General features: G+C 39.9%; 1 protein-coding gene across 4 annotated transcripts in view; it reads left to right on the forward strand.

Annotated features, from left to right (window-relative positions):
• atp6v1c1a (ATPase H+ transporting V1 subunit C1a) overlaps positions 1-14,057 on the forward strand; it is a 107,633-nt gene that overhangs the window by 79,454 nt on the left and 14,122 nt on the right. For all 4 annotated transcript variants that reach the window (XM_068032401.1, XM_068032398.1, XM_068032402.1 and 1 more), the window contains 2 exons: positions 5,927-6,024; positions 12,123-12,249. In XM_068032401.1, coding sequence (XP_067888502.1) covers positions 5,927-6,024; positions 12,123-12,249 — 225 coding nt within the window. The remainder of the gene's footprint in view (positions 1-5,926; positions 6,025-12,122; positions 12,250-14,057) is intronic.

A 14,057-nucleotide genomic window follows, 5' to 3' on the forward strand; every position in this document is an offset into this window, starting at 1 on the left:
GGACACAGCTAAACACAGGAAAGCAAACAAGTCAGAGGGAATACAGCGGAAGTAAGTTTCAAGGGAGTAAGACCAGGATGGATGGCCTCTACTTTAATGCCAGGAGTATTACAGGTAAAACGGATGAGTTAAGGGCAAGGATTGACAAGTGGAATTGTGATATAGTAGCCATCACGGAGACATGATTGAGGGAGGGGCAGGATTGGCAGCTCAATATCCCGGGATATAGAATCTTCAGGCGAGACAGAGGAAGGGGTAAAAGAGGAGGGGGCATTGCAATATTAGTTAAGGAGTCAGTTACTGTAGTAAGGAGAGATGATATCTTGGAGGGGGCATCAAATGAAGCTTTATGGGTAGAATTTAGGAATAAAAAAGGGACAGCCACATTGCTAGATGTTTATTCTAGACCCCCAGATAGTCAGCGGGAAATTGAGGAGCAAATATGTGCGCAATTCTCAGAGGTGTGTAAAAATAATAGGCTAATTATATTAGGTGATTTCAACTTTCCCAACATTAATTGGGATAGTCATCGTGTTAAGGGCTTAGATGGAGTGGAGTTCTTAAAATGTATACAGGAGAACTTTTTAGCTCAATATGTAGAGGATCCAACAAGGGAGGGTACAGTGCTGGATCTAATTGTGGGGAATGAAGCTGGACAGGTGGTTGATGTGTTGGTGGGGGGAGCATTTTGGTGATAGCGACCACAATGTGGTACAATTTATGCTTGTTATGGAGAAAGAAATAGACAAGTTGCAAAAAAAGGTTTTGGATTGGGGGAGAGCAAATTTTAGTAAAATAAGGCAGGATCTGGCCAAGGTAGATTGGAAAGAGTTACTTGTCGGGAAATCTACAGAAGAGCAGTGGGGGGCATTCAAAAAGGAAATGGGGAGGGTACAGGCCCAACATGTTCCCTCTAGAGTAATAGGTAGGAGCAACAAGCCCAGAGAACCATGAATGACCAGAAACATTCAGGGTACGATGAGAAGGAAAAGAGAGGCTTTTAGCAAATACAAGGAGAGCAAATCAATGGAAGCATTAGTGGAGTACAGAAAGTGTAGGATGGAGCTTAAAGCAATTAGGAGAGCAAAGAGCGGATATGAGAAAGCTCTGGCTGGTAAGATTAGGGAACATCCCAAGATATTCTATAAGTATATCAATGGGAAGCGGATAACCAGGGAAAGAGTAGGACCCATTAGGGACCAAGGGGGAAATCTGTGGGTGGAGCCAGAGGACATTGGTCAGGTGTTGAACGAATACTTCACATCTGTCTTCACCCAAGAGAATGAGGATGTAGATATGGAATTCAGACAGAGAGACTCTGAGGTTCTTGAGCAAATTGTCATAGGGAGTGACAAGGTATTGGAGATTTTGGAAGGCTTAAAAGTGGACAAATCTCCAGGTCCGGACGATTTGTGTCCAAGGATGCTGTGGGAGGCGAGGGTGGAGATAGCAGGGACTCTGACCCAAATTTTTAATTCCTCTCTGGCCACGGGGGAGGTGCCAGAGGACTGGAGAACAGCTAATGTGATCCCACTATTTAAGAAAGGTTGTAGATATAAGCCAGGGAACTACAGACCAGTGAGTCTCATGTCAGTGGTAGGGAAACTTGGAGAAAATTCTGAAGGAGAGAATCTATCTCCACTTGGAGAGGCAAAATTTGATTAGGAATAGTCAGCATGGCTTTGTCAGAGGGAGGTCATGCCGAACAAATATGATTGAATTTTTTGAGCATGTGACAAGGTGTGTAGATGAGGGTAGTGTAGTTGATGTAGTTTACATGGATTTCAGCAAAGCCTTTGACAAGGTCCCACATGGGAAACTTATCAAGAAAGCAAATGCACATGGGATACAGGGTAACTTGATAAGTTGGATTCAAAATTGGCTTAGCTGTAGGAGACCGAGAGTGATGACAGACAGCTGTTTTAGTGACTGGAAGCCAGTGTCCAGAGGCGTACCACAGGAATCTGTGCTGGGTCCCCTATTGTTTGTCATTTATATAAACGACTTAGATGACGATGTGGGGGGGGTAGGATCAGTAAGTTTGCGGATGACACAAAGATTGGCCGAGTGGTTAACAATGAGGTTGAGTGCCTTAGGTTACAGGAAGATATAGACGGGATGGGCAAATGGGCAGAAAGTGGCAGATGGAATTTAACCCTGAAAAGTGTGAGGTGATACACTTTGGAAGGAGTAATGTGACACGGAAGTATTCAGTGAATGGCCTGACACTGGGAAGTTCCGAGGAACAAAGGGACCTTGGCGTGTCTGTCCATAGATCTCTGAAGGCGGAAGGGCAGGTTAATAGGGTGGTGAAAAAGACATATGGGACACTTGCCTTTATCAATCGAGGCATAGATTACAAAAGGAGGAAGGTCATGTTGGAGTTGTACAGAATTTTGGTAAGGCCATAGCTTGAGTACTGTGTGCAGTTCTGTTCGCCACATAATGGGAAGGATGTGATTGCACTGGAGGGGTGCAGAGGCGATTCACCAGGATGTTGCCTGGGATATAACATTTAAGCTATGAAGAGAGGTTGGATAGGCTTGGGTTGTTTTCGCTGGAGCAGAGAAGACTGAGGGGTGACCTGATCGAGGTGTACAAGATTATGAGGGGCATGGACAGGGTGGATAGGGAGCAGCTGTTCCCCTTAGTTGAAGGGTCAGTTACGAGGGGAAACAAGTTTAAGGTGAGTGGCAGGAGGTTTAAGGGGGATTTGAGGAAAAGCTTTTTTACCCTGAGGGTGGTGGCAGTCTGGAATGCACTGCCTGGGAGGGTGGTAGAGGTGGATTGCCTCACATCCTTTAAAAAGTACCTGGATGAGCACTTGGCACATCATAACATTCAAGGCTATGGGCCAAGTGGTGGCAAATGGGATTAGGTAGACAGGTCAGGTGTCTTTAATGCATCGGTGCAGACTCGATGGGCCGAAGGGCCTCTTCTGCACTGTATTATTCTGTGATTCAGAGTCACCATCATCGCCCCTCCATTTTAAAAAAAAAAATTACCCCCTCTCCCTCTGCCTTTTCAAATTACTATCCCATCACTCACCTTACTTTCCAAAGTCCTTGAATGTGTTGCCACCCAAATCTGTGCTCATAATTCTTGCAACTCAATTGTTGTAATGGATGTTTGTGTTTGTGACCTTGGTGTGTTATCCCTCCTAGTCTTCCTGGACCACTCTGCATCCTCCAATGCCTTACTTTTATTGTCCAACTCCGTGAAATGTCCTCACTCGATTCCACTCTAAACCAAAAAGGGCAAGAGCAGCAAGATTATTAGAACACCATCATTTTGTTGTTCTCCCAATTTTACACCATCCTTTTTTGAATATGTATCTCCATTCCTTCATCAGTGGTCAGTTTAATTCCTTAGGTTCTGATGAATGGTCGCAGACCTGAGCGTTAACTGTTTCTCTGTCCAGAGATACTGCCAGACCTGTTTGAGTATTTCTAGCATTTTCTGTTTTTCAGATTGTCAGCAGCATCTGCAGTGTTTTTCTTTTGTACTTTAAGTGGTTGGTTGATGTAAGATGCTTGGATTAATTGGATATTTAAATTACTTAATTTTCATACTTGAATAGGTGCAAAGTAATACAGCAATAGTTTGGTGCCTGGTGCAGTATAAGCAATGTGCACTGCAGACCGGTCTAATATGTGACTTGATGCAATGGGTTCACTGATAAATGCTTGAATTTTAAAAGGATTTGAGTGAAATTAATAAAATAACATTTTTAGTATTGCCTGCTTGATGACTTTACTGTTTCTGGACGCTAGAGAACCTGTATAGATGGTGCCAGGGTGATGCCACAGAGCCTGCTAAATCTTTGTGGGCAATGTTCTGTGTGGTCACCAGTGAGCACCGTCTCTGCTGCTGCCTGCGAAATCTGGGCTCATTTGTTTTGACAAATGTAACATTTCTCTGGATTTGAATTCTGGTCAGACAGTGGATCTAGAGAAGATACTTGAAATAACTATGATTTTAAACTTTAAACAGTAGTGATATCAAAGTATCAAAGCAGTTTGATTTTATTTTGGGTTCTTGTTGATTTGCTGTAATATTGCACCATTGAGTTAAGAGCAAGTGTAATGTTCAGGTTGTGTGGGATTAGAGGGCAGGATGATAATTGGACCTGGCCACAGGACTTTGCTGCAAATTAAAAGAGGCTGAATTGAATGGCAAAGTGGGGCTGTGAAAGAAAGAAGAAAAAGTATGTTTAGAAGGTAAAATTGTGTTAAGTGCAGGGGAGAAAATGTAATACTGAAGCGCACAGGAGTTTGCTGCACTTTTGAGACCAGTGATGCTGCCACTATAAGACCCGGAAAGGGGAGGACATTTAAGTGACCAGATTGAGGTTCTATCTTTTCTGACTTCAACATCCATGGAGGGAGAGGAGCACTGTCTACCATGCCATTTTTGCTGATTCCTTGCAGTGATTCCTTAAAGAAGTGCAACTTGTCACAGTCTGGATATAATTAATTATAAATGGTGCTCTCAAACCTAACAATTTTTGAAGAGTTGAGGTGCAAGCTGGGGCAGGAGCATACCTGTCGAGCTGCAGACAGCAGTCTGGCAGCAAAGATTAACAGATGGTGGCAGGCTGTGGTGAGGCAAATGTGAAATCCATCAAAAGGGCAAAAGTTCGAACAGGTCCACGAGGGTGTTTTGGCTTGGAAATCCATGAGAAAACAGTCACAACGTGAGGAGCTGCTGATTGGTGCAGACTGTTAGTAGTTGTGGCAGACAGACATTGGAGGATGGGAAAGATGGACAGTGATAATCTCATCAGCTGAAGACTGGAAAGCAAATGAAGGCCACACAAGGGAGCCTTGCTAGTATTTATATTTTTGGAGCTAGGGAACATACACATTTAGAGTCGAATGAGTTTCTGGAACTCAATGTATATGTTTATATAAAAATATGAAGTAAAACACATTTACAAAGGTTAGCCTAGAGGCACCAGATACAGGTGACGAGGAAGCCAATAGAAGCAGGCATCCAATTAAATTTAAAATTTGAGGGAGGCAGGAAGCTGAAAAGTGGCAAGATTTTTTTTTAGAAGAAAATATTACATTTAACATTCAAATATTGAGGTGCCATCTAGAGGTATGACAGAAATTTTGACAAACAATGGGTATATGGTGTATGTACAGAATTTAATATAGATATGTTGAGTTAAATGGGTGCTTAAATTTTGGATGAGGGAAAGTGATAAAAAGAAACCTGGCTGTCATTAGCACTATGTATTGTTACACCATGTGCTGTGATGCAGTTCCTTTCTTACAATTTTAAATATTTATACGAAAGCTGCTGTCACAGATGACATTTGACAAAAAAATTTAAAATGCTGGAAATATTCAGGTCCAGCAGCGTCAGGAGAGCAAAAAACAGCCAATGTTTCAGTTCTGTGGCCTTTCATCAGAACCCAGTTCTGATGAAAGGTCATCGGTCTGAAACTTAACTCTTTCTCTCTCCATAGATACTGCTGGACTGTTGAGTATTTCCAGCATTTTCTGTTTTTATTTCAGATTTCCAGCATCTGTATTTTGCTTTTGACTGGAAAATGTTTGCTTGCAATTAGCACTTAGTACTCTAGAAGGTTATAAAGTGTACAAGTAATTAACATGAAATGAAAGCAAATGATCTAATTTGGATGGTAAATCTATTAATGCAGTACTGGAATAAATGTTAAAATAGTGTGCCTTCATATTTTGCAATATTACTTTTATAAAAAGAACAGTAAGTACAGGTAACGAAGTGCACAGATTTTGTTTTATACATCCCAGTTGAAAAATAAATACCTGATCGGTTTTGTAAATGATCATAAAGCTTGAGGCTAAACAAGTGATGTTGTGGAAGAAGGGACAGAAGGCAAACAACATTGCAATAAATTAGTCTTTGCTGAAAGTGCTAAACTGTTTGTTTACAGGGTCCCTTGGTGCGATGGTTGAAAGTTAACTTCAGCGAAGCTTTCATTGCATGGATTCATGTGAAAGCCTTACGGGTTTTTGTAGAGTCTGTTCTAAGGTATGGTATATTAGTAACTTCATTAATTTGAAATTTCAAGATGCAGATGCTATCGCGCAATTTCCTTTATAAGTTTTCTTATAATTTCAACTCTTAAAATGATTACAAATTAAATAAAGTATAATAGTTTCCTTCTAAATGAGTGTGTAATGTTTGAAGTTGGTTATTTTGCTATTGATCAGAAGCCTCTTCACTCATACTTGTCATGTCATTTGAGGCAAATCACCTCTCCAGTCTGAAATTCAACTTCGCAGATGGAATTTTGATCATCTATGTTTTGCACTATTTGTCATTTCTGGGTAGTGATCAGCTTTTGTTTTTCTATTTTTTTCACTTCAAATTTGAGTTAGATTATTTTTGCTGCTTCATAGCTGAAAATATGTACTGTGATTTTTCACTTAGGCTTGAGTTATATTTCTTTAACTATCTCAGTCACACCGATGAATCACTTCTATAATAAAAAATTAAGTATGGAAAAAGGAGAGTTAGTACCTTTTATAAATAATGTTTGAAGCTGGTAATTCAGAAATACAGGTAACGATGGACTTAACCACAAATTATCCTGTACTGAATAAAAATGTAATTGGACATTGATCTATATGCAAAATTCACTCAGTTCTGAGGAAGGGCTCAAATGTGAAACATCAGATGACTCATGTTTTCTGACTAACAGTGCCTGACCTGCTAAGTGTCTCCAGCATTTTTTAACTTTCCAGCATTCTGCTATTTCGCTTTTTGTTCGATGGTGTAGTTCCACCCAAATCTAAACACTGAGGATTCAAGCAATCATAAGAGCATAAGATGTAGGAGCAGAAGTAGGCATTCGGTCCCTCAAGCCTGCCCTGACATTCAGTAAGCTCATGGCTGATCGATGGTGGCCTCAACTGAACTTTCTTGTCTGCCCCCTATAACCCTTGTAGATCAAAAATCTAACTCAGCCTTGAATATATCCAATGACCCAGCCTCCACTGCTCTCTCGGATAGAGAATTCCAAAGATTAATGACCCTCTAAGAGAAGAAATTCCTCCTTATTTCTGTCTTACATGGTAGACCCCTTATTTTGAAACTATTTCCCTCGTGAGGGGAATCATCATCTCAGCATTTACCCTGTCAAGTCCCTCAGAATCTTTTGTTTCAATAAAATCACCTCTCATTCTTCTAATGTGTATAAACCCAACCTGCTCGACCTTTCCTCATAAGACAACCCGTTCAACCAGGAATTAACCTAGCGAACCTGCTCCGAACTGCCTCCAATGCAAATACATCCCTCCTTTAAATGAGACCAAAACTGTATGCAGTACTCTAGTTGTGGTCTCGCCATAGCCCTGTACAATTGTAGCAAGACTTCTCTACTTTTATACTCCATTCTCCTTGCAATAAAGACCAGCATTCCATTTGCCTCCTTAATTACGTGCTGCACCTGCGTGCTAACTTTGTGATTCATGTACGAGGACACCCAGATCCCTCGATACTGCAGGATTCTGTAGTGTGTCTCCATTTAAATAATCTAGTTTTCTATTCTTCCTACAAAAGTGGGTAATCTCATTTTTCCACATTATACTCCATCTGCCAAATTTTTGTCCACTCACTATATCGCTTTGTCGTCTCCTCACAACTTGCTTTCCCACTTATCTCTATCATCAAATTTGGCTACAATACACTCTGTCCCTTCATCCAAGTCATTAATATATACAGTAAGTAGTTGAGACCCCAGCACTGATCCCTGTTGCACCCCATTAGTTACAATTTGCCAACCTGAAAATGACCCATTTATCCCGACTTTCTGTTTCCTGCTAGTTAGCCAAGTTTCTATCCATGCTGCTACCCCCCAACACCATGATCTGTTATGTGCAGTAACCTTTTGCGTGGCACCTTTGGAAATCCAAATACACAACATCTGATTCCCCCTTTTCCACCTTGCTTGTTATATCCTCAAAAAACTCAATAAATTTGTCAAACATCATTTCCCTTTCATAAAATCATGTTCACTTTGCTTGATTGCATTATGATTCTCTAAATGTCCTGCTTCTGCTTTCTTAATTATGGATTCCAGCATTTTCCCCAAAGACAGATGTTAGGCTAACTGACCTATAGTTTCCTGTGTTCTGTCTCCCTCCTTTCTTGAATAGAGTCGTTATATTTGTAGTTTTCCAAACCACTGGTACCTTTGCAGAATCTAGGGAATTTTGATTACAAGTAATGCATCCACTATCTCTGCAGCTACTTATTTTGAAGATCATAAGATGCAGGTCCAGCAACTTGTCGGCCTTTAGTCCCATTAGTTTTCCTAGTGTGTTTTCTCTAGTGATGGTGATTATTTCAAGTTCTTCCCTTTTGCCCCTTGATTTTCTATTGGGATGCTTTTAGTGTCTTCTACTGTGAAGATCGATACAAAATACTTGTTCAAAGTCTCTGCAATTTCCTTATTTCCCATTATTAATTCCCCAGTCTCATCCTCTAAGGGACCAATGTTTACTTAGCTACTCTCATCCTTTTTATATACTTGTAGAAGCTCTTGCTGTCTTTTAAAATATTTTTTGCTAGTTTACTCACATTCTAATTTCTCCCTTTGTCATTTTTTTGCTGGTTTCTAAAATTTTCCCAATGTTCTGGCTTGCCACTAATTTTTGCAGCATTGTATGTTAGCCACAGATGGTTCATCCTTCTTGTAGAGATTGTGGGAAATGTGTTTAACCAAAATGTCAATTCTAAAATTTTCCAATAACTTGAGTTACGATTTTAAAGAATGAAAGAAATATGAACATAAGGTACATCATTGTCCAGCCATATCTAATTCACAAGGTAGTCATCACCCCTGGTGCCTTCACAATTTTTAAAATTTATGATTGTTTATGGTGGAGTTTAAATCCTGCATTGAGTGGAATATCTATGTGTACTCTTGATAGCCATGCAGGGTAGGTTTCTCTCCTCAATTGCAGTGCCATTTCACATGAAAGTTGTGCAGTCCTTTTAGAAGAAGGTATTAGGCAAGGAGCTTCAATTATTATTGCCGTTCATCTGAGTAGAAATCTTGTTGAGTACATTGAGCTGCTAAGCTTACACCAAATTCTGTCATCTTTAACCAAAACTCTGCACCAGTGTTAGGAGCAGAATCAAGGATAGTTAGTCAAGGAAGTTCTCCATATTCATAGCACAGAAGAATTTTTCTGTTGCTTTTATGTCATTTCAGTTCTTCAAGGTATCTCAACTGAAGCAGGCTCCACAACTTTTGATACTTCTTGCCTTGGCATTTTGCACATCTTATGTTATTTGGAGGCCCAGTAGACCAATCTGTTCAGACACAGCTAAATAAATTCTGAAGAAGGGTCACTGACCTGAAACATTAACTCTGCTTCTCTATCCACAGATGCTGCCAGACCTGCTGAATATTTCCATAATTTCTTGTTTTTATTTCAGATTTCCAGCATCTGCAGTATTTTGCTTTTATTAAATATATATGGACTTTGGTCCCCAGATCCAAGAATTGGCCCTCCTATGTAATGTCTATTCACAGCACTTCCTGAGTAATAAAATTTTTCCAAGTTACATCACCCAGTCCACACAATTGGGAGCACTCCTGTATCAGGCTATCAACATTCAGGGGTTTTTGGTCAACTTACTGAAGTTTGATCCATTAAAGCAATGCAACTATATGGGTCACCTTGACATGTAATTACAAGTTGGCAGTAATTTGCATTATTTGGGCCCAAAAATCAGATGATGACCATGAGCAAATAAATGATTTTGGGGTGAATGTTTATTATAACTTTGTTTTTTTAAAAAAACGATTGCATATCAGATGTCCTCCCCTTTCTTTTTCTAGACCTGTGTTTGGCCCATCTTGGAGTGATTGATTAGGTAGTCCAACTTTTTATCTTTGTTTAAAGTACCTATTTGTTTCTGTCCCATGAAATGTTTAGGGTTTCATTGAGTTACTGAAATCTATTAACGACTACAGTGGTTGCAAAGAGCTGCAGCATTTAAAGTTCCATAAAAGGGCACTTAAGTATAAAACTGTCAAACAGACAAGCATCTTTACAGTTTGTTCCCCAAAATGAGCAATTGATGCATAATATACTTTTGGTGGAAAAAAAGCCTTTATCTTCAGTTGAAAATGATGGGTATCCATCAGTCAAAAGACATTTAAGTTTGATTCAGGCTGGCATGGTAATGCTACAGTACTGCTGGTATATTCTACTGGTTTGGAGTGCAGGTGATGGAAATAGCTGTATGGAAAAAGCAATATTGATTTAATTTGACACATTAGTAAGTATGGAATTGTAGTTTAAGGGACTTCAAGTCTCTTCAGCTTGATTATACTATATTTAATGAACATGAAAAAAGCTACACATCTACTTCAGCAACACCCTCAATTTGGAAAAACTATACGTGTATACTGTTATAAGGTTGGTACAGCCGCTTAGTGTTTTAGAGGGTCATCAGACTCAAATTATAGCATTTCTACCCACAAAGAGACGCATCCTTTGCCAGAATAATCCTGTATATTTATCTAATAGTTTTAAGTGTGTAATTGACTTTACAAAATTGGATGTACTTTTATCCAAAGTAGTGAACAACAGTATATGTGAGAAGTGATTAATACAAAAGCTAGCTCTGAATCTTAGCCTTCCCATACAAGCAATTTCCAACCATTCATTCGCAATTGAGCTTGTGAAAGCAATGTACTGAAATACTGCAGAAGTACAGGAGAGGTAGAAAAGCCATCAAACCTCAGTTATCGTATGTTCTTAAGTCAGAAAATTTTTCGTTTAAAATGTTCCCTCCCACTGTCTATTTGAAAACATGTACACATTTAAAATATGAATTGACATTTATTATAAATGTTAATTAACTTAATGGAGACTTAGTACACCAGGTCTTCTTGCATCTCTGCTGTCCTGATGGCTTCCCTGTCTGGGATCAACTCTGCACCTCTCAGTGGCTTGTGATGGGTTGATTGATTTGTGATGGAGGCTGTTAATTCAGATTGGTCTGAATACCTGATCTGAAGCTTCTCATTTAGGAAAATCTGCTGCCAGCTGCATCCTCTAGAATAAGTCAGATTTCACCATTACAAAAGAACATGAGGAAATCACTCCTTAACCCAGTGGATAACTGATCCTGCTTCTAAAAGGATGTGCACACAGAACAATTGAACAAATGGCAGAATTTTAATTATTGCGCAATATCATTTGATGCGCACTGTAAGCGGCCAGCAGCTGCAGTGGCAACTGCCAGTTTATTCGTAATGTGAAAAATTTAGGGAAATGTCAGCAGTGCAAACAGGATAAAATCTCTATGGTCTCATCTGAAGCTCGAGTCCTTCCTTGCTATTTTTATACACAGCCGGCCATTGCAGTTGAAAGGTTGCCATTTATTTATCAATAGAATTCAAACAATATCAGGAAAATCTTAAATATGAGACACACAAAATTAATTTTGAGCAACGCAATGTTTATGAACATGAACTATTTACAGGCTATTAGTTGTGATATACCATTAACTTTGTTAGAGTGAGGCATGAAGGTCAGGCAGGCACAGGGCAATGCACACAGATAGTGTGAAAGAAAGGTAGCAGCGTCACCTAGTATAGCAGGACTGAAAGTAAGTATAGTAGAGGGGGTGCTGCATCATACCCAGTAAAAAATAAAATGTAAATCGCTATTACTACATGCCAAGCTATGACAAAATCATGACACTGGCAGTTAAAAGTGTGAGTGCATGCAGTTGTAGAAGTTTTATATGGGTTGTACATATAGAATTCCTGTGTTACATAGGATTTTTTAAAATACGGAGTGGACTGCTATGCTTTACGTGGAAAATTTAGTAATTCTTTGGGGAGAAACTAATCTTTTGTTGAAATGCACATCTTCAATTAAGCTTTCTTCATTTTTTCAACTGATTTAAAATTTTTGAAAAGAATTGTATTTGAAACTTCAAAAAAATTGGTTGAAATTTAGTTTAATGTAAAAGTTATTCAGCATCTCTATATGTGTGTGTGGCATAGTGCTTTGCCCATGAAATGCTATGGAAATGCTGCTAATATCTTTGTTCCAACCTTTGTCACTTTGTAATTTTGTCATGCCTCTTCTATCCAGATATGGTTTGCCAGTAAACTTCCAGGCAATGCTTTTACAACCTAACAAAAAGATGATGAAGAAGCTCAGAGAAATTCTTAATGATCTATACAAACACCTGGACAGTAGCGCGGCTGCCATCATTGATGTAGGTATCTGCATAGCAAAATTTGATTATCTCCTTGTTGTTGTAGCAGCTACTACCAATAAAACATTAAAATTATCTTTTCCAGTTGCTCGCCTGGTTATAAAGGTGAGTAATGAGATAGACTGATTGGGAAGGTCTTTGGATTGATCCTTGGGCTTAACTGACTTAACTGATATCAATCCAGGCCGTCAGTTGGATATCACAGTTAGCTTCAGGTACCCTTTGCTAAGGAGTGAAGAGTTGGCCAGGCTTCCAGTGCCTGCCTAGTATCCAAGGATCCCATGTTAGATTGGATATGTATGGATATCGGTGATATCAAGATCCGACCTTGCCAATAGGATTGTATACTAGATGTTAACATTTTGGTTGGGTGAAGAAGTAAAGGAGAATTTTTCAGAATGCCACATTTGTCCGCAATTCCATCTATTCACAAATCTAATAACTGTACTTTTGGTAATCATTGAACAGTGAGGATTTCCCCAGTGTAACAACTGATCCAAATATTAACTCTTCCAATAGTTTTGTTTCAAGTCCCAATCCTGTGTTTGATTTAAAATGGTTATACAAATCTGTTTTTAAAGCTATCAGAACTGTTTAATTTGATGAACATTTTGATAAATTCACAATTGTCCACGTGCCAAACTGCTACTCATGACATGATTTATGTATGCTGCAAATTTCAAGACTGCTCTAGATGTTCTTTTGGATTCAGCATCACCACTTCCTCAAGTAAGTGGGCCCCAAATTGTTAGTGATCAGGCGTTTACCTTTACTGCCCAATATCATACGAACATGCAACACTGGACAGAAAAAGATCAGCTGGTCTATTGAGCCTGTTCCTTATTGTAACTAAGCATCATGCCCACCACCCCCACCCCAAATCCAGCAAGCATCCGTCGAATCACCAGGGAGAGATGCAAAAAGGGGGAAAGAATTCTGGGAGATTTCTTTCTTCCTCTTGAAGGCGATCAGATTTCCAGAAGACTATAGTGACCACGAGACTTGTCATCCACTATTCCTCTTTATTTTATGCAGTGATGTCGCCTTTTGAGTGCTTCAAGTTAATTCGCACTCACTGCGCAAGCTGGCAAATTTTTCTCCAGGTTGATGACACTCTGTGAAAAGAAAAATTTCCCAATATTTAACCTAGTTCTATGTTGAGAAGAATATGCCCCAGCTCTATATAACCTGCCTAATTCAAATAGGTTATCCACATGGGTGTGTTTTAGTCCTTACACCATTTTTAATGCCTATCAAGACTTGGGCTGATAAGTGGCAAGTAACATTCATGCCACACAACTGCCAAGCAATGACCATCTCCAACAAGCCGGGATCTAACCATCTCCCCATGACATTCAATGGCGTTCCAATCGCTGAATTCCACCACTATCAACATCCTGGGGGTTACCATTCACCAGCAACTGAACTGGAGTAGCCATAGAAATACCGTGGCTACAAGAGCAGGTCAGAGGCTAGAATCCTGCGGCGAGTAACTTACCTCCTGACTCCCCAAAGCCTGTTCATCTGCAAGACACAAGTCAGGAGTGTGATGGAATACTCTCCGCTTGCCTGGATGAGTGCAGCTCCAACAACGCTCAAGAAGATCAATAACATCCACGACAAAGCAGCCCGCTTGATTAGCACTCCATAAACAAACATTCACTCCCTCCACCACCGACGCACAGTGGCAGCAGTGTGTACCATCTACAAGATACACTGCAGCAATGCACCACGGCTCCTTAGACAGCACCTTCCAAATCTGCGACCTGTACCACCTAGAAGGACAAGGGCAGCAAATGCAAGGGAAC

This window comes from Heterodontus francisci, chromosome 5 (genome assembly GCF_036365525.1).
Source record: "Heterodontus francisci isolate sHetFra1 chromosome 5, sHetFra1.hap1, whole genome shotgun sequence".
NCBI lineage: Eukaryota > Metazoa > Chordata > Chondrichthyes > Heterodontiformes > Heterodontidae > Heterodontus > Heterodontus francisci.